The following is a 22,646-nucleotide window of genomic DNA, read 5'->3' on the forward strand; positions in this document are numbered from 1 at the left end:
GTGTTAAATATATTTAAAAGTGTGTTTAATTTATTAGGGGGGCACTCAGAGGCTTGCAAAGTGAAAGGAGTCACCAGTAAAAACGTTTGAGACCCACTGCTGTAAAACACAAATGAGCCCTGGAAACACACTTCAGTGCACTATCACTTTAAGAGGGCCCTCCTTCAGCCATGGTTACCTGAGCTACCCACCAGGTCATTTGCATAAGAACTCCCATATATTGAGGTCCCATTTTGCCTGCAACTCACCAGCACTGGAGATTCAGCCCGACTCTGAGAGGCATCATAAGCTGACAAAAATCCAGGCAACTTTTCCATCATATAAAGGTGAGTCCCTTCTGTCACTGGGAGTTGGTAAGGCACAAGAAAGAGCAAAAAGGCTTGTAGGGTTATATGCCAGATCTTCAGATGGTGTATATCAATCCACACCAGCTGGGGATCTGACCCTGCATTGGGAGGAAAAAGTTGCTCCATTGGATTCAATGGGGTCAGATCCCCAACCATGTGGCCAAAAGGGTTAATGTGATCCTTGGATGTATAAACAGGAGAAACTCTCAAGTAGGAGAAGAGAGGTTCTATTACCTCTGTATTTGGTACTAGTGCGACTGCTGCTGGAATCCTGTGTCCAGTTCAGGAACGATGTTGATAAATTGGAGAGGGTCGGAGAAGAGCAATGAGAATGGCTAAAGGATTAGGAAACATGTTGTATAGTGGGAGAGATTCAAGGAGTTTCAAGCTCCTTAGTTTAACAAAGAGACGATGAAGGGGTGACGTGATCACAGTCTATAAGTATCTACATGGGAACAAATATTTGACAGTTGGCTCTTCAATCTAGCAGACAAAAGTATCCAGCACATTAACCTGAAGTAGTGGGATTGGTTTATTCCTATTTGCAGATCAACTTTGAGGCGCTTAATAAATGCACAAAAGTTGGTGGAAAAATTTAAATCAAAGGATTTCCCAGCCTTGAATCTTGAACTGCCATGCTCGGACTTAAACCATAAAGCACCTTCCCCTCCTCCTTTGTCATATCTTGGTACATTTCTCAGGAGCTTTTGTGAGGGTTTAGTATATTTCTGTATGCATCTCTATCAAAATACAAACTCTGTTTTGTGGGGGTTTTGGCTCCATTTTGCCCTGTGTGACAAAGCTCTGTCCTTGTCTCTATGGGTCCTGCATTTCCTGACTGATTTCACCAGCCTCAGAAGTTCACTGTGACCCTCCACTTAACCCTTCCCTCTCTAGAGAGAAGGGTCACAGTCTGAGTCAGCATCATCATAAGCCAGCCAGGGAGATGAAGAAACACTATCCTCTCTTGCACACTCTCTGTTGTCTCCCAGTCTCAGTGATTCATCGGGGGGAGCCCAGGCCCACCCTCTACTCTGGCCTCCAGCCCAGGGACCCTAATAGTATCAGCTGTGGTAACTGACCTTTTAGGAACAGGACACATACAATTCCCTGGGCTACTTCCTCAATTCCACTTCACCCTTACCTCAGGGCCACCTTCCTTGTGCCTGATATGGTGTGTACAGATCAGTCTCTCCAGCAGAACAACTTCTCACCGCTCCTGGCATGCACACCCACCTGACTAACTGGGGGGCTTTTAACTAGTTTCAGCCAGCTTCTGATCGGCTTCAGGTGTCTCAATCAACCTAGAGCCCTCCCTGCCTTCTGGAAAGCTCTTAATTGGCCCCAGGTGTCTTAATTGACCTGGAGCAGCTGCCATTTACTTATCCTGGTACCAGAGATTTGTTTAACCTGGGGCTAATATATCTGTCTCCCACTACTTTTCTATAGCCATCTGGCCTTGCCCCATCACAACTGATATTATTTCCAAGAGGTGTTGATATAGGGTGAACAAAGATGAGCAATGCAGGGTCATGTGAACATTCGATTGGGTCGACCTTGGCCATACAATGAGTTGGCTACAGGGGTAGCTGAGCATCAAGAACCAGGCTTTTTAGTCTGGAATACAGGTGGGTAGTAGCCCCACAACAGATCACTTGACCAGGGACCTTGATCACCTGATGCTTTGATGCTGACCAGGGGGATGGCAGGAGAGAGGGGACAGGAAATTCTGAAAACACAAGTTCTGCTCTGTGTAACTCTCTCATCAACCAGTACAAAAGGGCAAGACTGAGCAGGAGGAAGGAAGAGAAAGTGGTCTTGGGACCTTGAAGACACCGACCAAATCCAAACAATGCTCGACAGTAGTGAGGAAACTGGGGGAGGGAATATCACATGGGAGTTTTATTATTTTGTTTAGAACTGTGTAACTCTTGTGACTTTTCACACAATTGGAATGTGAAACTGAACAGTTATAACTTGTTAAGGAAGGATTGAATGGGCAAAAGGGGAATGGGAGTGTTACTCTGAAAAACGACATTAGCTCTGTGACACTGTATGGAACCTGGGGGACACTTTAGGATATTATGAATACCAATATTGTAAAATTGCAAGGAATCTGACCAGATATGCTGTGTAAGGTATCTGTGGAAATGTTATGATTTGCCAAATATGATGATCTTCTTTATATGTTTGTATCATCGTTGTATTATGAGTTATAGATATGTAGGGTATATCTGTATTTCAAACTTGTGCTGTGCATCTGGGTGACAACCCCAGACAGGTTGGCATCAGCACTGCCTAGCCTGCTTGATGGCCCATCAAGGGACATCAGCTGTACAATGAACCCATTGAAAGGCTTATGACTCAGCAAGGCAGGCAGGGGCATGCCTATGGACAGAACTCTAAGGCTTCATGTGCTGAGCAGCTTGTGTTTGGAACAAAGGAAATATACAAGCTGCTTGGCAAAAGACTATAAACGGCAACTGCATCTTCTCCATTTTGTCTTCAGTCCTGCTTCTTACCTCTGGAGTAACCTTTCTACAAAGCTCTGAGCAAAGGACTGAATGACCCATCCAAGCTGTGGATGTGTTCCAGAGGGACTTTCAAGCCAGGAAACTCACCGGTACTGCTAGGAACCTGATAGACTTTGAAGTCTTTGTATGTATGTGACTGTTTTACCTTTAAACATCTCTCCTTGTTCTTTCTTTTTTCTTTATAATAAACCTTTAGTTTTAGACACTAAAGGATTGGCTGGCAGCATGGTATTTTGGATAAGATCCAAACCTATACTGACCTGGTAATGTGGCTTTGGGGTCAGAAGAACATTTTGTATATGTGAGCAGAATTTTTTAAATAACTTTTCACTGTACTGGACCTATGTGTGATTGGGAGCCAGAGAACTGGAATGCAGTAAAGGGGGCTGTGTGATTTCTTTTTTTGCTTCCTGCTAACCAATGTGGGGGATCAGAAGCACAGTTCCTGACTGGTTGGGGGGGGTTAACTTCAGTTTTACCCACCAGTCTTGGGAGTGTGATACAGCAGGGCCAGGGAGCAGTGGGAGAGTGGTCCTGTTGGGATCCTAGAAGTGGGTGGGTGGAAGCCTGGCAAAGGACCTCCCCCGGCCTAGCGGGAGGATCCACAAAGTCCGGGATCTCAATTAATTACGAGGGACAACTAAAGATATAACAGGGACAGGAGTGAGGTCACAGCTAAATGAAGGGAACTTGACAGGGACACCGAGCAGAGAATCCCGGACAGCGCCCACAGCTGCTCGAAGTGGGAGAGTGCCCCTTTTGAGTGCCGGGACATGGGTGGGTGTTAGCTCGCTCACTGCTAAAAGCCCCTCCCTCAGCCTAGGGAGGATAAACTAAACTCAGAACCCAACCAAGTTTGGGGGACATTGAGCAGAGAACCCTGGACAGCGCCCATTGCGCCTCGAAGCAGGAGAGTGGTAAAGGGGAGATATATAAACCCTAGGCATGGTTCTCCATAGACTAGGGAGGGCTGCTATAGGTTAATTGGAGCACCTGTAGTCAATTAAAGGCCTGTCAGGAACCTAATAAAAACGCCCTGTTTCAGGCAGACAGGATGTGCAATGAAGGAGAGATGGCTGGAGTTTGGAGCTGTGTTGCTGACAACTGACAGACCAGAGAACCAGAGGAAAGGAGATCCTGCCCCAGCAGGGAAGGCAGACTCCCTCCCCAGTGTCAAGGACCAAGGGTTACCCTGCCCAAGGGGGAAGAGAGTAAGACACCTACAGGGGTTGAGAGGGGCTGGGGCTCAGAGTGAGGAGCAAACCCAGACCCCTTCCCCCCTTCCCTCCTCTACCACCTTCCCAGGCCACTAGCGAGGCCCTTGGTGCCTCAAGAGTAGGGGCCAGGGATGGCATCCTAGCCCCCCGCCCCCAGCCCACCAAGAAAAGCACGGGACCTATCATGCCAACATTGGTCATTTTGTCACTTGTGGTGTTAAGAGTGGGATTTCCGCACCTTGAATGTAACCCAGGGTGGGGCACGACCACCCTGTCCCCAAAATGGAGAACGTGGTCAAAGCACTGGTGCAAGCCACTGCTGCCCAGCAGGAGGTGACGCAGGTCCAGGCAGCTGCCCAACAGGAGACCATGCAGCTGCAGCAAGAGACCAATTGCCTGCTGATGACCCAGGCCACCCAAGATCGGGCCGTGCTGCAGGAACGAGTGAACCAGGTGAAGACCCTTAGGGAGCTGAGCCATGGGTATGACGGGACGTGGACTATACCGGCCAGCTACTGTCTGCAGAAGATGACACAGAGGATGATGTGGAGGCGTACCTCCTGTCCTTCGAGAGGACAGCCCTGCAGGAGGTCTGGTCCTGAGACCAGGGGTTGGGCATCCTCACCCCATTTTTGTGTGAGGAGGCCCAGAAGGCCTGCTATGATATGACCTCAGAGGAGGTGGCAGATTACCCCCAACCGAAGGCGTAGATCCTGCCCAGGTCCAGGGTAACGACAGCCTTGCGAGCCCAGAGGTTCCATGAATGGCAGTATTTTGAAGACAGGACACCGCAGTCTCAACTGTTTGACCTAATCCACCTAGCCTGGAAGTGGTTATGCCCGGAGGCCCTCAGCTCTGAGAAAACGATGGCGCTCCTGGTGCTGGACCGCTATACGAGGGGACTACCCTCGGGCCTCCAAGCCTGATTAGGTCAGAATGTCTCCTCCACCTATAACGAACTGGTCACCCTCATGGAGAGACAACTGGCAGCCCGTGAACTGTTTGAAAACCCGGGAGGTGAAACACAGTGTTCCAGGAAGCCAGTCCCATTCCCGAGGCCTCGGATCATCGAGAACTCCAGGAAAGCCACAGGTGGAAGACCAGGCACCAAGAAGCAGCCTGAGGCCCCGAAGGGACCTGGGTTCTGGCAGGAGAGGACTGGGGGAGCGGTCCAGAGAGCCCAAGACAGAGGGCAGTCTGCAGGATGAGATATCGTTGGTACGAGTGTTGGAAGTTGGGGCATATAGCAGCCCAGTGCCCCAACAGGGAGGAGCCCATGCAATGCAATCTGGGGGATCACGGGGACCAGTGTGGCCTAATCAGCCTGGGGGGCATCACAACGGCCCCACATGAGTACACCAAGCCAGTAAAGATGAAGGGCATCCAGACCGTAGCTTTGGTGGACTCTGGGAATGCTGTCACACTGGTCTCAGGGAAGTTAGTGGGGCAACACCAGCTGAGCCGATCCAAGAGCCCAAGAGTGATGTGTGTCCATGGCACAGTAAATTTCTACCCCAGAACCCCAATATGGATTGAGATCCAGGGGAACACTACCAACATGACTGCAGACGTGGTCCCCAAGCTCCCCTATCTGGTCTTAATTGGCAGGGACTTTCCCAGGTTCGAGAGCCTACTCCCCTCCCATCGAGTGAGGGGAGGACAGTAAACCCCAGGCAGAGATCGAGGCACCCATGGGTGGCTCTACCCCAATTTTTGCTGGGTTTTCCCCAGAGTTATTTTCAGCCCCTGGAAAGTCCCAGAAATCTAGACATGAAAGAAGGGCAGATAAAAGATTAGGAACCAGGATTCTGGCAAAGACGGATCGACCAGATGCTCCTGGGTGGAAGGCCGAGATAGCAGCCAGGTGTACCTTTATGGAAGACGCTGCCAGGCCTTGCTTTTTCCGGTGTAGGAGGTAGTCCAAGATGAGGGGTACAGGTGCCTGGAGGAGGGGTTTACAACACAGATCACATCAGCACAAGACTCTCTTCTACTCTGCCAGATACGTGGCTCTAGTGGAGGACTTCCTGCTGCCAAGGAGAACCTCCCTTACTTGTTCTGAGCACAGAAGTTCCACGGGGTTCAGCCATGAAACTTTCAAGCTGTGAGGTGGAGGGACCGCAGGTCGGAGTGGTGGAGGTGACTGCAGTCCTGAGCGAGTAAGTCAGGGAGGAGAGGCAACATGACCGGTGCATCGACCGACAGCTCCAGTAGCTTGGGGTACCACTGTTGTCGAGACCACGCTAGAGCTATCAGAATTACCTTTGCCCCTTCCCTGCAGACCTTGAGAAGGACCTTGTTCATGAGAGGGAATGGGGGAAAGGCATAGAGCAGGTAACTTCTCCAGGGTACCAGGAATGGGTCCATGAGTGAGCCTGGGCTGTGACCCTGGAAGGAACAGAACATTGGGCACTTCCTGTTGCGTCGGGTGGCAAACAGGTCGACCTGGGGAAATCCCCATCTTTGAAAAATGAGGTGTATGACATCCGGCCGGATGGGCCACTTGTGTGTGTGTGTATGGCAGTCCACCAGCATGTTCTGAACTCCTGGTAGAAAGGATGCTTCCAGGTGAATGGAGTGGGCTATGCAGAACTCCCACAGTCGGAGGGCCTCCTGGCATAAGAGAGAGGAACGGGCTCCTCTGTACGGGGAGATTTTGGCAAACCAGTAAAGTGCCTAAACCACTAGGATGGGCGCACCCCATCCTAGAGCCGACGCATCCATAGCCAAGGACAAGCAAGATTGAGGGTTGTGGAAGGGGACTCCTTTGCACATCACTTGAGGGTTGGACCACCAGTGGAGGGACGTGAGGAGCTGCCCTGGCACTGTGACCACTGAATTCAAGCTGTTGCACCCTGGGTGGTGGGCCGAGGCGAGCCATGCCTGCAAAGGTCTGAGCCACAGCCTGGCGTGCCAGATCATGTAAGTGCAAGCAGCCATGTGGCCGAGGAGACTCAGGCACCCTGTTGCTGTTATGGGTGGGAATTGCTGGAGGCTTTGAATTATGTCCGTGATGGCACAGAATCAGGTCTCCGGCAGAAGGGCTTGCGCCTGAACCGAGTCTAACAGAGCCCTAGTGAATTCTGTTCTTTGGGTCGGTTCCAAGGTCAACTTCCCCAAGTTGAGGAGATCTAGTCGCGCAAATGTGTGCCTGACCAAGCAGATTTTGGATTGCACCCGTGCCCCAGTGCGGCCCCTGAGCAGCCAGTCATCGAGGTAGTGGTATACCTTGACCTGCTGTCGATGGAGGAAAGCAGCCACAACCGACTTGCACTTGCTGAACACTGGGGAGCTGTTCAGAGACCGAATGGTAGGACAGTGAATTGGTAATGCTTGTGGTTGACCACAAAGTGTAAGAAGCGCCTGTGTGTTGGATAATCGCTATGTGGAAGTACGCGGCCTTCATGTCGAGGGTGGCATATCAGTCTCCCAGATCCAAGGAGGGGTTATAGTGCCCAGGGAGACCATGCAGAACTTCAGCTTTACCATGAAATTGTTGAGTCCGTGCAGATCTAGAATGGGTCTGAGATCCCACCTTGGCCTTGGGGATTAGAAAGTATTGGGAGTAGAATTGCTTGCCCCTTAGCTCCTGAGGAACCTCCTCCACCACTCCCATGGCGAGGAGCGCTTGCACCTCTTGAATAAGGAGTTGCTCGTGAGAGGGGTCCCTGAAGAGGGACGGGGAAGTGGGGTAGGAGCAGAACTGGAGAGAGTATCCCACTTCCACCGTGCAGAGGACCGAGAGGCCTGAAGTTATTTGGAACCAGGCATGGTAGAAGTGGGACAGACGATTAAAAAAGGACAGAGAAGAATCGGAGAATGAGTCTGGGGTGCTGTCCTCGGGTGCCCCTTCAAAAGGCCTGCTTGTAACCCAATGATAGTGCGTTGGATTGCCGGGGCGTGCATACCCAAAGATTTCATAGTAGCCCTTGAGTCTTCTAGGCTATGCAGCCAAGAGTCAGTCTGCTCCACAAACAGTCCTGCCCCATCAAAAGGCAGGTCCTGCATTGTCTGTTGAACCTCGGATGGTAGGCCCGAGGCCTGCAACCGTGAGGTGCGCCTCATGGAGATACCAGAGGACAAGGTGCGCGCCGCCAAATCCGCAGCGTCCAGTGAGGCCTGAAAAGAGGTCTGAGCCACTGCCTTGCTCTCCTCCACTATAGCTCCAAATTCCTCCCTGGACTCTGTTGGCACCAGCTCCTTGAACCTGAGTATCAAGTCCCAGGAGCTGAAGTTATACTGGCTCAGAATTGTCTTCTGGTTGGCAATCCTGAGCTGGAGCCCCCCGTTGAGTACACCTTACATGCACACAAGTCCAGGCATTTGGTCTCCTTGGATGTAGGCATTGGGGCTTGCTTCCCCACCTCTCCTTTTGGGAGGGATGGAGACTGGGGTCTGCCAGATGGTCTTGGCATTGGCTGTATAGTTTTGATGAGGGGCAGAGCCACCCTCGATGGACCCTCTGGGGCCAAAATGTCGACCACCTGGTCCTCTGACTCCACCACCTCCTTGGCCTGCAGACCCATGTTGCGTGCCACCGTGAGAAGGAGGTCCTAGTGGGCGCAGCTGTCTATGGGAGGTGGTCCAGAGATGGAAGTGCTCACAAATAGCCTCGTCTGGGGAGGCGGACAAAGATGCTAATGGGGGAACAGGGTCCTCCTGTCCCTCCTGCTCATCAGGAACCTCTCGTCCAGTCTCTCTGGCTGGACCAGGCTCAGGAACTGGAGTTGGAGTCGGTTCCAAGGTGGGGGCAGGAGCACAATGCCTCCTCAGCAGCTCTAGGGGTGGGAAGACTGGTGAAGGCCTCCAGCACCCACAGTTCAGAGGTGGCTGATCAGGAGCCTTTATACTGGGTGCCCTGGGCCTGGTGGTATGCCCACAGAGTCCAGAATGGCCACTGCGCTGGTCCTCACCTCAGAGCATCCACAGCCTCACCAGTGTCAGCCCCGCTCTGAGTATCTAGAGCCTGCTTCCAAGTCTGAAGACTGAGATTGGGACTGCGAAAGCCAGGGCATTGCTGAGCAGAGCTGATCTAGCGAGCAGTGCCACACTGGGGAGCAGTGCCGCGAGACTAGGGAGCGGTGCCATGATCTGGAGCTGTGCAGGGTCGCTAAGTGGTGTTGAGACCAGTGCTGCTGCACGATAGGGATCGACGCATGGATTGGCATCAAGAGCGGGAGCTCTGGCATGACCTGGAGCGGTGCCGCGAGTCCAACTGGTGCTGCAAGTGCAAGCAGCACCAAGACTCCGCGCGGTGCCGGGACTCTGAGCGGTGCCGCAATTCTATCAGCGGTGCCGAGGGCCAGAGCAATGCTGGTTTGCCTCGAGATGGTGCCATCCGATGTAGTACTGGAGGGTTGGCATGAATGCTGGGTGACCTTGGTGCTGTGATGGTAATGAGGTCCCTCGTGGCCTCAAAAGGTGTCTGAGATGGATGGCAGCTCCACCTCCTTGATGACCCGGGAGTCCAATGACACCGGACTCGACAGGCCGCCTTGCGGGGCCGAAGGCAACGGTGCCATCTCTGCACACTTTGGCACTAGGTGCTCCTCACGAGGACGCGCACCATTCACTGGCTCCAACGGGGTGGGCCTCTGTGACAAGAGCTGCTCCTCCCTTGCTTCCAGTGCCGCGTCTGTGCCGGGGAGTGGGAGCGGTGCTGGGTCGATCCCACTGGTTTTCGGCGCCAGGGAGCAGCAGAGCCGCGGGTCTCTGCCAGAGTCCTTCCATGGTGCTGCGTCCACCACTGTCACCGGGGTGCTACGCACTGAAGAACTTGTTGCCAGGTCCTGCCACGCCAGCGGAGGCTGAGGTCTAAGTGCTTCCTTCGTAAGGAGCTGCTTAAGGCAAAAGTCTTGCTCCTTTTTGGTTCTGGGGCAAAACCCTTTACAAATCCTGCACCGATTGGCTTGGTGAGCCTCCCCCAGACACATTAGACAAGCGTCATGGGGGTTGCCGGTTGGCATGGGCTTGGAGCAGGACTTGCAGGGCTTGAACCCCTGGGATTTGGGCATGAAAGCCCTCCCAAGGAAACACGTTCAGGACAGAGGGTAAACCCCCCAGTCCAACTGCTAACTACTAATACTAACCAACAATTAAACTAAATAGAATGAATAAAGAACAACAAATGAGGCTACGGAAACATGGTAGAACTTGCTGAGCAAGACACCACTGTTCCAGTGACCATTACTGGCACTAAGAAGGAACTGAGCAGGCACCGGGTCGTCAGGGTCATATATTGAGTGCCATGAAGGCGCCACTCCAGGAGGCTCCACAGCTGACCCGATGGGTGCTGCTAGGGGAAAAACTTTCCAACGACTGTGCACAGGGCACATGCACACTTAATTGGAATCAATATAAGCAATCACTCAAAGAAGAACCCAGGTAATTATAGGCCTCTCGGTCTGACATTGATCTGGGGCAAGATAATGGAATGGCTGATATGGGACTAGATTAATAGAGAATTAAAGGAGAGTAATATAATTAATGCCAATCAACATGGATTTATGGAAAATAGATCCTGTCACACTAGCTTGATATCTCTTTTTGCTGAGAATACAAATTTGGTTTATAAAGGTAATAGTGTTGATGTAATAGACTTCTATAAGGCATTTGACTTGGTACTGCACAACATTTTGATTAAGAAACTATGATATAAAATTAATATGGTGCATATTAAATGGATTACAAACTGGCTAACTGATAGGTCTTAAAATCTAACTGAAATGGGAATCATTATCAAGTGGGTGTGTTTCCAGTGGGGTCCCACAGGGATTGGTTCTTGGCCCTCTACTCTGGTTAGCATTTTTATCAATGACCTGGAAGAAAGCATAAAATCATCACTGATGACATTTGCAGATGACACAAAAATTGGGAGAGTGGAAAATAATGAAGAGGACCAATCATTGATACAAACTGATGTTGAGGGCTTGGTCAGCTGGGCTCAAGTAAAGAATATGTGGTTTAATATGGAAAAATGTAAATGCGTACCTCTAAGAATAAAAAATGTAGGCCATATTTGTAGGATGGAGGCTTCTACCCTGGGAAGCAGTGTCTCAGAAAAAGATTTAGGAGTCATGGTGGATAATCAGATGAACATGAGCTCCCAGTGTGAAGCTGTGGCCAAAAGGGCTAGTGCAATCCTTTAATGCATAAACAGGGATATCTTGTGCTGGAGTGGACAGGATATTTTACCTCTGTAGTTGGCACTGGTGCAATCACTGCTGGAATAGTGTCCAATTCTGGGGTCCACAATTCAATAAGGATTTTGCTAAATTGGAGAGGGTTCAAAAGGTAATAACCATGAGAATGATTAAAGGGTTAGAAAACATACCTCACATAGCGATAGATTCAAGGAGCTCCATCTGTTTAGCTTAAAAAGAGAAGGTTAAGGGTTGACTTGATCACAGTCTATAGGTAACTACCTAGGGAACAAATGTTAGATGATGGGCTCTTCAGTATAACAGAGAAAGGTCTAACACGATCCTGTGGCTGGAAGTTGAAGCTAAACATTCAGACTGGAAAATAAGATGTAAAATGTTTAAAGGGGAAAGGAATTAACCACTTGAAAAATGTACTAAGGGTCACAGTGGATTCTCCAGCATGGCAATTTTAAAATCAAGATTAGATGTTTTTCTAAAAGTTCTGCCTTGTAAATTATTCTGAGGAAGTTTTATGGCCTGTGTGATACAGGAGGTCAGACTAGATGATGAGGTTCAACAAGGACAAGTGCAGAGAGGGAAGAATCCCATGCACCGCTACAGACTAGGGACCGAATGGCTGGGCAGCAGTTCTGCAGAAAAGGACCTAGGGGTTACGGTGGATGAAAAGCTGAATATGAGTCAACAGTGCACCCTTGTTGCCAAGAAGGCTAATGGCATTTTGGGTTGTATAAGTAGGGGCATTTCCAGCAGATCGAGGGATGTGATCATTCCCCTCTATTCAGCACTGGTGAGGCCTCATTTGGAGTACTGTGTCCAGTTTTGGGCCCCACACTACAAGAAGGATGTGGATAAATTGGAGAGAGTCCAGCAGAGGGCAACAAAAATGATTAGGGGGCTGGAGCACATGACTTATAAGGAGAGGCTGAGGGAACTGGGATTGTTTAGTCTGCAGAAGAGAAGAATGAGGGGGGATTTGATAGCTGCTTTCAACTACCTGAAAGGGGGTTCCAAAGAGGATGGATCTAGACTGTTCTCAGTGGTAGAAGATGACAGAACAAGGAGTAATGGTCTCAAGTTGCAGAGGGGGAGGTTTAGGTTGGACATTAGGAAAAACTTTTTCACTAGGGTGGTGAAGAACTGGAATGGGTTACCTAGGGAGGTGGTGGAATCTCCTTCCTTAGAGGTTTTTAAGGTCAGTCTTGACAAAGCCCTGGCTGGGATGATTTAGTTGGGTTTGGTCCTGCTTTGAGCAGGGGGTTGGACTAGATGACCTCCTGAGGTCCCTTCCAACCCTGAGATTCTATGATTCTATGATCACAATGGTCCCTTCTGCCCTTGGAATCTATGAAAATGTGTTTGGTTTATAATCCCTCTCCAAAGCCTGTGAGTTACTTGTTTCAAACTGTCCAATGTCCATGAAGGGTTAAACTGTGGGGAGGTGATGCCTAAGCTACTCGGGAGACTTGTGGGGTCAGCACTGGGGGGCAGTGGTATGGATTGTGGGGTCCCAGTTCCTAGAAGTCAAGCATGCAGGATCCACTGTCTGGATCCAAACAGTGAAGTCTTGTGCGAGTGCAGCGGGGGGATCTCAGCCAGGTCTGTGATATCTTTCTGTGTTTTATAGGGCTAGACAATGGCAGCAGCAGCAGAAGGTCAATTTCAGGCCATAACCAAAGCCATGGTAAGCATCACAGAAGCGGACAAAGTGAGGGAGGAGGCAGAGCTGCTGTTGAAGCCTGATGCCAAGTGGGAGGAGATCTTCATGCCAGCCCCCATCTCCATCGCCATCCTGGGGGAACTAGGACTCATCTCCACGAGGCAGAAAGATGATGTCTCCATCAATAAGAACCGCCCTACAGATGGGTTTAAATCTATTGAACACCCAGAATCCTTCAGGGCTTGCTTGCGCCAAGTAAGTGAAAGAGCATGGGACGCTTTCAATGAGGTCAACACGCAGCCGATCTGCTGGCATTCCAAGTATGTCTCAGAGAAGATGACAAAGATCAGGCAGGGCTTCTTCCAAAATGCTCAAGAGGGAAAGAACCAGCTCAGGAAAGAGATAATGAAAATACAGAATGAGGCAGAGAAGTGCACAAAGTCAGCTCAAGCAACGAAGGAAAAGTTCTTGGAGGTGATTTTCCTGGTCAAGGAGCTCTTGCAGGCCTGTCAGAATGCCGAGTATGGTTATGAGAAGGACCTGGATGAGGTGAAGATCAAGCTAGAGGAGGCAAAGATCAAGCAGGAGTCAGTCAGAAAGACTATGGAGGATGCTAAGTGGAAGCAAATGCAAGTGGAAGGGGAGATAAAGAGGGCCCTCAGTGAGATTGAAGAAGCTCTGAACTTCAGTCCCATTTCATGTTATGACATAGGCTCAGATGTGACAGATAAAACTGAGTGGATAAAAAAACAATTATCGAAAGTGGAGGAGAGTGGGGAGGCACTGAGGCAGTCCCACAAGGAGGATTACAGAAGTTTGAAGAACATCATTGATCTGATGAAGAAGCAGACAGAAATCCTTTGTGAGATGAAGGAGTATGAGATGAGACGAAAAGATTTTGAGACAGCCAAGAAGATGCTGAATGAAGGGCAAGATGCCCTGGGGAAGGTGGAGCAACAGTGGGATAAGATGGTACAGTTCTTCCATATGATCTCCAACCTGATCCAATTCTGCTTCAACTGGCACATTGAGGAATGTTTAGCGTCTGTTGAAGGCATCCAGCAGATCACTCATGCATTCAGTGCCTCCAATGTAACTCAGCTGGTGCACATGATCTCCCAGACATTCACCCAAGTATGTGAAAAATACCTGATAAACTTGGTCAGCAGCTCAGGGAGAATCCTCACTGTGGAACCTTCCAATCCCAGTTTTGACTCTGAGTGTGCTAAGATAGCCAGTGGCTGTGATGAGGCCCAGAAAGCTGTCTCCAGCCTAGTGCTGGAGATGAAGGATAAGTTCAAGAGGAATTTAAATGCCGGGCTGGAGACCATCGAGAAGATGAAGGCCATGCAGCACCCATGAGCAAGGAGAAGCTGAAAGTAACTCATGGGGCCAACTGCAAAGTTAGAAGATTAGTATGAATATGAGGTCCCAGTTAGGTGCCAGCTACTGGGCAAAGCTCCACAATCAAGTGATTAAAAATTCCCACCCTTTTCTTTTGCTTTGTTTTCTGCTTGAAGATCTCAACCAGCCATTCTCTCGAAGCTCACCTCTGAAAAGCTCCATTCAGATCCACTTCATCTTTCTTGGGAGACAAAAATGAAAGAAGCCCCATCAGGTCTCAGTTCATTCAGCCCAATCAGGCACCAAGGCAGAATTGTTCCCTTCAGTCTATTTCCCCAGGGCTCTAGCTTTAAATGTCCCAAGTGATGAGACTCTCCTCTCTCTCTCTCTCTCTCTCTCTCGCGTGCACACACACACACACACACACATACGACCCTTCAAATATATCACTCCTATTAAACACATAATGAAGAGTCTCGAATGGGCCCCACTGCAAGAAGTGGGTCTATGCAGATCCTGACACATTAGCTCAGTTTAGAGGAGACATCAGCGGGAAGTAGTTGGAGATTTCATGGGAGGCAGAGGAAGTCATCAGCGGCTGGAACAAGGATGGATGATGAACATTTGGGGGAGAGCCTATCATGGATGAATCCCATGTTCCTCCAAAGGGATAGAAGAAGCCAGAAACTCCAACCTTCTCTGATAGGGATGGAGACCTGGAGAAGAAACCTGGAACCAGAGTGCTCTGAGGGGAAACGGAGCTAAAGCTGGGGAGCTTCCTCCTGGGACACTGCCCTGTCAACTCAAGATCCATTAGCTCTCCAGTGAATTGACAGTCGTGGGGTTGTTAATATGTTTCACTTGGTGTAACGCTGTCCACCTTGTTACGGTGCTAGGGAGACAGCAAGAACCAATCCCGTTAGCAATGCTGCTTTTGGTGAATAAAGAATTAACTCCACACCTACAGCACTGCAACCTCCTATGGTTTATCACCTGTCAGAGCAATTGACGAGCCTCTGGCCAAGCAGAGAATCATTGGCCTGATCTTTCTTCTCCTTTATTTGCTGATTGCTATCTTTATGCATTGGCACATACAGCACATCAGTGACTGCGAAATAAACCATTAGCTAGCTCCTGGTGAAAGCAAGAGATTCAGTCAGGAATCCTGGTTTCTATTCCCACCTCTGAGAGGGGAGTGGGAGCTAGTGGTTCAAGTAGGAGAGTTGGAATCAGGACTCCTGAGTTCCATCCCCAGGGCTGAGGGGAGATGGGTAGAACTGGCTGAGAGTCAGCTGTTCAATACAGTCCCATCTGAAGTGCTGCTGACTCCCTGTTGCCGTATATTTGGGGTGCATGAGTTGACTTTTATCTGGGATGCATTTCTGCTGCAATTCTTACCTGTGACTCATTTAGTGGCTCTGATTCAATAAAGCTTCTGTGACTCCAATTAACCAAGGCTTCTGAATGTACTTCTGTCTACAACAGCTTAGTCAAAATTTAGAATCATAGAATATTAAGGTTGGAAGAGACCTCAGGAGGTCATCTAGTCCAATCCCCTGCTCAAAGCAGGACCAAACCCAACTAAATCATCCCAGCCAGCAGGGCCGGTGCAACCACTAGGCGGACTAGGCGGCTGTGAAATAATGAAATAGTGTTTCCTAATATTCAAACTAGACCTTCACCACTGCCACTTGAGACCATTGCTCCTTGTTCTGTCATCTGCCATCACTGAGACCAGCTGAGCTCCATCCTCTTTGGAACCCCCCTTCAGGTAGTTGAAAGCAGTTATCAAATCCCCCCTCACTCTTCTGCAGACTAAATAAGCCCAGTTCCTTCAGCCTCTCCTCGTAAGTCATGTGCTCCAGCCTCCTGATCATTTCCGCTGGACTGTCTCCAATTTGTCCACATTCTTTCTGTAGTGGGGGGCCCAAAACTGAGAGATCCTGCATCAAACACCAACATGTAGTCTCTATTCCAATCTATTAAGGTTTTTTTTACCATTCTCAACACCATAGTGATGAGAGTGAGAAGCATGGGCAGTGTACAGTCTTGTTTTGGTCGGGTGGTTTTTTAACATACCTGTTGCTCTGTGTTTACATTAGAGGACAAGGTCAAAGAAATGCACCTTGCACTTAGAGAGCAGAAAGTGGTGCAGTTTGTGATGGCCCTTATTTCTTGGAGGAGTTCACCCTGGGCTCTTTGACTGCCAGGTCATAGCAATGCTGCTAGATACACCTACTGAAATTAACCTGTGACAGGTGCATCAGTTCTTAGTCTGTCCAGGGTAAATGCAGCCTGTTCTCCTCTATTAGGTTTTTGTGCTTTCTTGTGCTCACATCAGTTCATGCACCAGCTCAGCTTGTTTTTTATACCTGGGTGCTAGTTCAGTAGCCCCCACAGAGGCAGGGCAGGCTCCTCCAAACTCACAATGTTACTCCACAAAGGGAAATGGTGCAAGTTTGAAGCCAGTGGCCCCTAGACAAGAAACGCCCCATCTCATATTACTCAAACCCTGGGGTGGCCAGTCCCCCAGGACCTAGGGCCAGATTGTAACCGGCATCCTGGGGGCAAGGGGAGAAGTGACTGGAGATCTAGAACAAACACAAGAGGTCAGGGAGTAGCTTATATAGCTCATTTGAAATACTGCATCCCCAAGAAACCTTATTAGAAAGTAGGGTTTAAGTGGTATCAAATAATAACAGACAGGACATAGTAAGTCACAAAGCAAAATAAAAGCAAAAACATGCAAGTCTAAGCCTAATACATTAAGAAATTGATGACAGGTAATAGCTCACCCACAAAGATGTTCCAATAAGCTTCTTTCACAGACTAGACTCCTTCCTAGTCTGGGCCCGATCCTTTCCTTGTTAGTTCCAGCAGACATCTCCTGTGGTAACCAGGGGTTTTCTCATGACCGGCCACCCATTTGTCCTGCTCCACCCCCTTTTATAGCTTTGGCACAAGGCAGGAGTCTTTTATCTGTGCTTGGTCCCCACCCCCGCCTCTCAATGGAAAAGTACCAGGATTAAGATGGATTCCAGTATCATGTAACATGGTCACATGTCTGAGAGACCTCATTCCCCAGTACCCATGGGCTGGCCCTCACCTACACAAGAAGGCTTCAGGTAAATAAGGTCATTTACAACCAATTGTCTGAGTCAATGGAAGCCATCAAGTTTGTAAACCACCCTTAATGGCCCACACTTTGCATAATTACAACAGGACCTCAGAGTTATACTTCATATTTCTAGCTTCAGATACAAGAATGATACATGCATATAAATGAATCTATTCAGGAGGTTATAACCTTTGTAATACCTTACAAGAGACCTTTTGCATAAAGCATATTCCAGTTACATCATATTCACATTCATAAGCATATTTTCATAGAGCATATGGAGTGCACTGTCACAATAGTAATGTATAGTAATAATCAAAGATAATGTATATTAAAAATGTCAAATCCTACTGGTAGCATTATTTAATTCACCCTTTTCCATGATACAAAAACAAGCAGACATTCAATGAAAATGAAAGTCAACCACAGTGTAAAATTTGCCATCAGAACTCATTGCCACAAGATATTTATTAAAGCCAAGAGCATAGGAGTATTCCAACAAGGACTGGAGTTTAGATGGAGAATGAGAACACTCCAATTTGCAATAGTACGGATTAAAAACACACACACAAGTTTGGCAGGGCTATACACGCTCCTGTTTCAGGGCACGATTCAATCACTAACAGATGGGGGTTAGGACAGGAACTTCCCCCATGGCCAGGCTATTACATCACTGTCAGCTAGGGGGGTTTCTTACCTGTCCCTCTGAAACAGCTGGAGCCAAGGGTACCGGAACAAGGGGGGCCGGGAACCCATAGCCTCATCACTGTTCATTGGCTGTATGGTTGGGCGATGGTGCGAGGAGGCAGTGGAGGGGAGCGCAGGTTCAAGGGGAAGGGGGAGGTGGCAGGGAAGGGGGAAGGGCCCCAGTTCAGGTGCCAGTAGCCCCCCCACACACACACACACTTTTAGGGAGCCTCTGTAACTCCTGGCTGGAGCTCACTATGGTTGGAAACAAGACACTGGGCTAGAATAAACTCAAGTTTGACTCAGTCTGACAATACTTATATTCACAGATTAAAAGATCAGAAGGGACCACCAGTATCATATAGTCAGACCTCCACTATAACACAGGCCAAAGGACTTCCCTGAATTAATTCCTGTTTGAAGTAGATCGGTTCTTTTGAAAAAAAACACAACACCATCCAATTTTATTTAAAAATTGCCAGTGATGTATAATCCACCACAGGCCTTGCTGAGTTGTTCCAATGGTCAATTACCCTCACTGTTACAAATTGACACCTTATTTACAGTCTGAAAATCAGAAGAACTGAAGAGATACAGCACTGGCTGGAAACTGAACCCAGATCAACTGCTTGTACTGCACCCTTCTAATTGCTGCACTTGTTTTTGTATGAAATATCCTCTGTTTAGCAAAAAAAATAGCCTAAAACCATTAACACCAACACACCAGTGCATCTTGGGAACCAAATATATGCAACAAATTAAGATGCACACACTATTTTGATGATAATAAGACACTGTACCAATAATTAAGAGTAGCCAAGGCACCAATAGGCTGTAATGGAGAATTTCAGGCAGCAGAGCGGGATAGTGTGCTTGTTTAGCAAGTTTAAAGCTGTAACAAGAATATTAAATCATGAACACAGTTGGTTTGAAGAGACAAGTCCAGCCTGGGGGGTCACAGCTAGTCCTTGGGATGCCGGCGAGCCTTGTTGGAGGGATGGTGTAGGGCAGAGCGGCTGGATGGAAAGGGGCTACGGGCCTGACTCCAGAGCTGAGTGAGGGACTCTCCAGAGCCAGCTAGAGAGGGGCTGAGGAACGGGGTCAGAGACTGGGGTTCCAGGGGAGGTTCCCTGTAGCACAAGGCCTGGAGGCCAGGGGAGAGAGTTGGTGGATGCGAAAAGCTGGGAATTGGTGACAGGGGATGGATCACTTGATGATTCTTTGTTCTGTTCATTCCCTCTGGGGCACCTGGCATTGGCCACTGTCAGAGACAGGATACTGAGCTAGATGGACCTTTGGTCTGACCCCGTTTGGCCGTTCTTATGTTCTTATATTCTAACAGTGAATCCAACAACACCCCTACCTGCTCCAGGAGCGGATGCCCAGAGGAAGGAACCAGAAACCACATCAGCCTGTTCAGCTACCACCATAATGCCGGGCTGGGCTTCATGATATCCTACTGAATGGTGTAAACTCTGTCACCTCTGAGTCCAGTGCACAGTGGACAAACCCCATTAACTGCCCCGGGGCAGCTAGAACCAGCCTTTCCTATCCCTCCCCCGTCTGTTTCCCATTCACCATCTGGCTCGTCCTCGTCTCGAACCTTCCCCATCCAGACACCCCGAGCGCCAGCCTGTGCCCCCCGTCAGACCATCTGCTCCAGCAATGCCACAGTCATCCCCCAGCCTGACCACATCCCTGACTAATTGCCAGTCTGTCCCCACAGACAGAGCCCCGCTCTTCCCAACCCCGCCACATCCCTGACTAACTGACAGTCTGTCCCCACAGACAGAGCCCCGCTCTTCCCAACCCCCCCACATCCCTGACTAACTTCCAGTCTGTCCCCACAGACAGAGCCCAGCTCTTCCCGACCCCCCCATGTCCCTGACTAACTGCCAGTCTGTCCCCACAGACAGAGCCCAGCTCTTCCCGACCCCCCCACGTCCCTGACTAACTGCCAGTCGGTCCCCCTCAGACAGAGCCCCGCTCTTCCCGACCCCCCCCTCCCTGACTAACTGCCAGTCTGTCCCCCACAGACAGAGCCCCGCTCTTCCCAACCCCCCCATCCCTGACTAACTGCCAGTCTGTCCCCCACAGACAGAGCCCAGCTCCTCCCGACCCCCCCATCCCTGACTAACTGCCAGTCTGTCCCCCACAGACAGAGCCCCGCTCTTCCCGACCCCCCCCCCACGTCCCTGACTAACTGCCAGTCTGTCCCCCACAGACAGAGCCACGCTCTTCCCAACCCCCCCACATCCCTGACTACCTGCAAGTCTGTCCCCACAGACAGAGCCCCACTCTTCCCGACCCCCCACATCCCTGACTAACTGCCAGTATGTCCCCCACAGACAGAGCCCCGCTCTTCCCAACCCCCCCCATCCCTGACTAACTGCCAGTCTGTCCCCACAAACAGAGCCCCGCTCTTCCCGACCCCCCCCCATCCCTGACTAACTGCCAGTCTGTCCCCACAGACAGAGCCCCGCTCTTCCCGACCCCCCCCATCCCTGACTAACTGCCAGTCTGTCCCCACAGACAGAGCCCCGCTCTTCCCGACCCCCCCCATCCCTGAATAACTGCCAGTCTTTCCCCACAGACAGAGCCCCGCTCTTCCCAACCCCCCCACGTCCCTGACTAACTGCCAGTCTGTCCCCACAGACAGAGCCCCGCTCTTCCAGACCCCCCCACATCCCTGACTAACTGCCAGTCTGTCCCCACAGACAGAGCCCCGCTCTTCCCAAAGCCCCCCACATCCCTGACTAACTGGCAGTCTGTCCCCCACAGACAGAGCCCCACTCTTCCCGACCCCCCCCCCTCCCCGACTAACGGCCAGTCTGTCCCCACAGACAGAGCCCCGCTCTTCCCGACCCCCCCACCTCCCTGACTAACTGCCAGTCTGTCCCCACAGACAGAGCCCCGCTCTTCCCGACCCCCCCCATCCCTGACTAACTGCCAGTCTGTCCCCACAGACAGAGCCCCGCTCTTCCCAACCCCCCCACGTCCCTGACTAACTGCCACTCTGTCCCCCACAGACAGAGCCCCGCTCTTCCCAAACCCCCCCCGTCCCGGACGAACTGCCAGTCTGTCCCCACAGACAGGGCCCCGCTCTTCCCAACCCCCCCACATCCCTGACTAACGGCCAGTCTGTCCCCACAGACAGAGCCCCGCTCTTCCCAACCCCCCCACGTCCCTGACTAACTGCCAGTCTGTCCCCACAGACAGAGCCCCGCTCTTCCCAACCCCCCCAATCCCTGACTAACTGCCAGTCTGTCCCCCACAGACAGAGCCCCGCTCTTCCCAACCCCCCCACGTCCCTGACTAACTGCCAGTCTGTCCCCCACAGACAGAGCCCAGCTCTTCCCGACCCCCCCCCCCCCGTCCCTGACTATCTGCCAGTCTGTCCCCCACAGACAGAGCCCCGCTCTTCCCAACCCCCCCACGTCCCTGACTAACTGCCAGTCTGTCCCCACAGACAGAGCCCCGCTCTTCCCAACCCCCCCAATCCCTGACTAACTGCCAGTCTATCCCCCACAGACAGAGCCGCGCTCTTCCCAACCCCCCCACGGCCCTGACTAACTGCCAGTCTGTCCCCCACAGACAGAGCCCAGCTCTTCCCGACCCCCCCCCCCCTTACCTGTCTAACTGCCAGTCTGTCCCCCACAGACTGAGCCCCGCTCTTCCCAACCCCCCCACCTCCCTGACTAACTGCCAGTCTGTCCCCACAGACGGAGCCCCGCTCTTCCCGACCCCCCCCCACTTCCCTGACTAACTGCCAGTCTGTCCCCCACAGACAGAGCCCCGCTCTTCCCAACCCCCCCACATCCCTGACTAACTGGCAGTCTGTCCCCCACAGACAGAGCCCCACTCTTCCCGACCCCCCCACGTCCCTGACTAACTGCCAGTCTGTCCCCACAGACAGAGCCCCTCTCTTCCCGACCCCCCCACAGCCCTGACTAACTGCCAGTCTGTCCCCACAGACAGAGCCCCGCTCTTCCCGACCCCCCCCATCCCTGACTAACTGCCAGTCTGTCCCCACAGACAGAGCCCCGCTCTTCCCAACCCCCCCACGTCCCTGACTAACTGCCACTCTGTCCCCCACAGACAGAGCCCCGCTCTTCCCAACCCCCCCCACGTCCCTGACTAACTGCCAGTCTGTCCCCACAGACAGGGCCCCGCTCTTCCCAACCCCCCCACATCCCTGACTAACTGCCAGTCTGTCCCCACAGACAGAGCCCCGCTCTTCCCGACCCCCCACGTCCCTGCGTTAGTGCCAGTCTCTCCCCCACAGACAGAGCCCCGCTCTTCCCAACCCCCCCATCCCTGACTAACTGCCAGTCTGTCCCCACAGACAGAGCCCAGCTTTTCCCGACCCCCCCATCCCTGACTAACTGCCAGTCTGTCCCCCACAGACAGAGCCCCGCTCTTCCCAACCCCCCATCCCTGACTAACTGCCAGTCTGTCCCCCACAGACAGAGCCCCGCTCTTCCCAACCCTCCCAATCCCTGACTAACTGCCAGTCTGTCCCCACAAACAGAGCCCCGCTCTTCCCAACCCCCCCAAATCCCTGACTAACTGCCAGTCT

At 51.1% G+C, this 22,646-nt stretch overlaps 1 protein-coding gene across 7 annotated transcripts; it reads left to right on the plus strand.

The window, feature by feature from the left end:
• Positions 1–210: 210 nt before the first annotated feature.
• Positions 211–15,701, plus strand: LOC123345125. 7 transcript variants are annotated; one of them, XM_044981803.1, is made up of 3 exons: positions 211–326; positions 2,857–3,009; positions 12,886–15,701. In XM_044981803.1, the coding sequence occupies exon 3, from the start codon at positions 12,895–12,897 to the stop codon at positions 14,278–14,280; it is 1,386 nt and encodes a 461-aa protein (XP_044837738.1). In that variant the 5' UTR covers positions 211–326; positions 2,857–3,009; positions 12,886–12,894; the 3' UTR covers positions 14,281–15,701. The 7 variants fall into 7 exon arrangements, with proteins under 7 accessions (XP_044837738.1, XP_044837742.1, XP_044837744.1 ...); XM_044981807.1 differs by having other exon boundaries at positions 2,857–2,970; XM_044981805.1 differs by lacking the exon at positions 211–326 and adding an exon at positions 2,350–2,485.
• Positions 15,702–22,646: the final 6,945 nt, after the last annotated feature.

This window comes from Mauremys mutica, chromosome 12 (assembly GCF_020497125.1).
Source record: "Mauremys mutica isolate MM-2020 ecotype Southern chromosome 12, ASM2049712v1, whole genome shotgun sequence".
Lineage (NCBI taxonomy): Eukaryota > Metazoa > Chordata > Testudines > Geoemydidae > Mauremys > Mauremys mutica.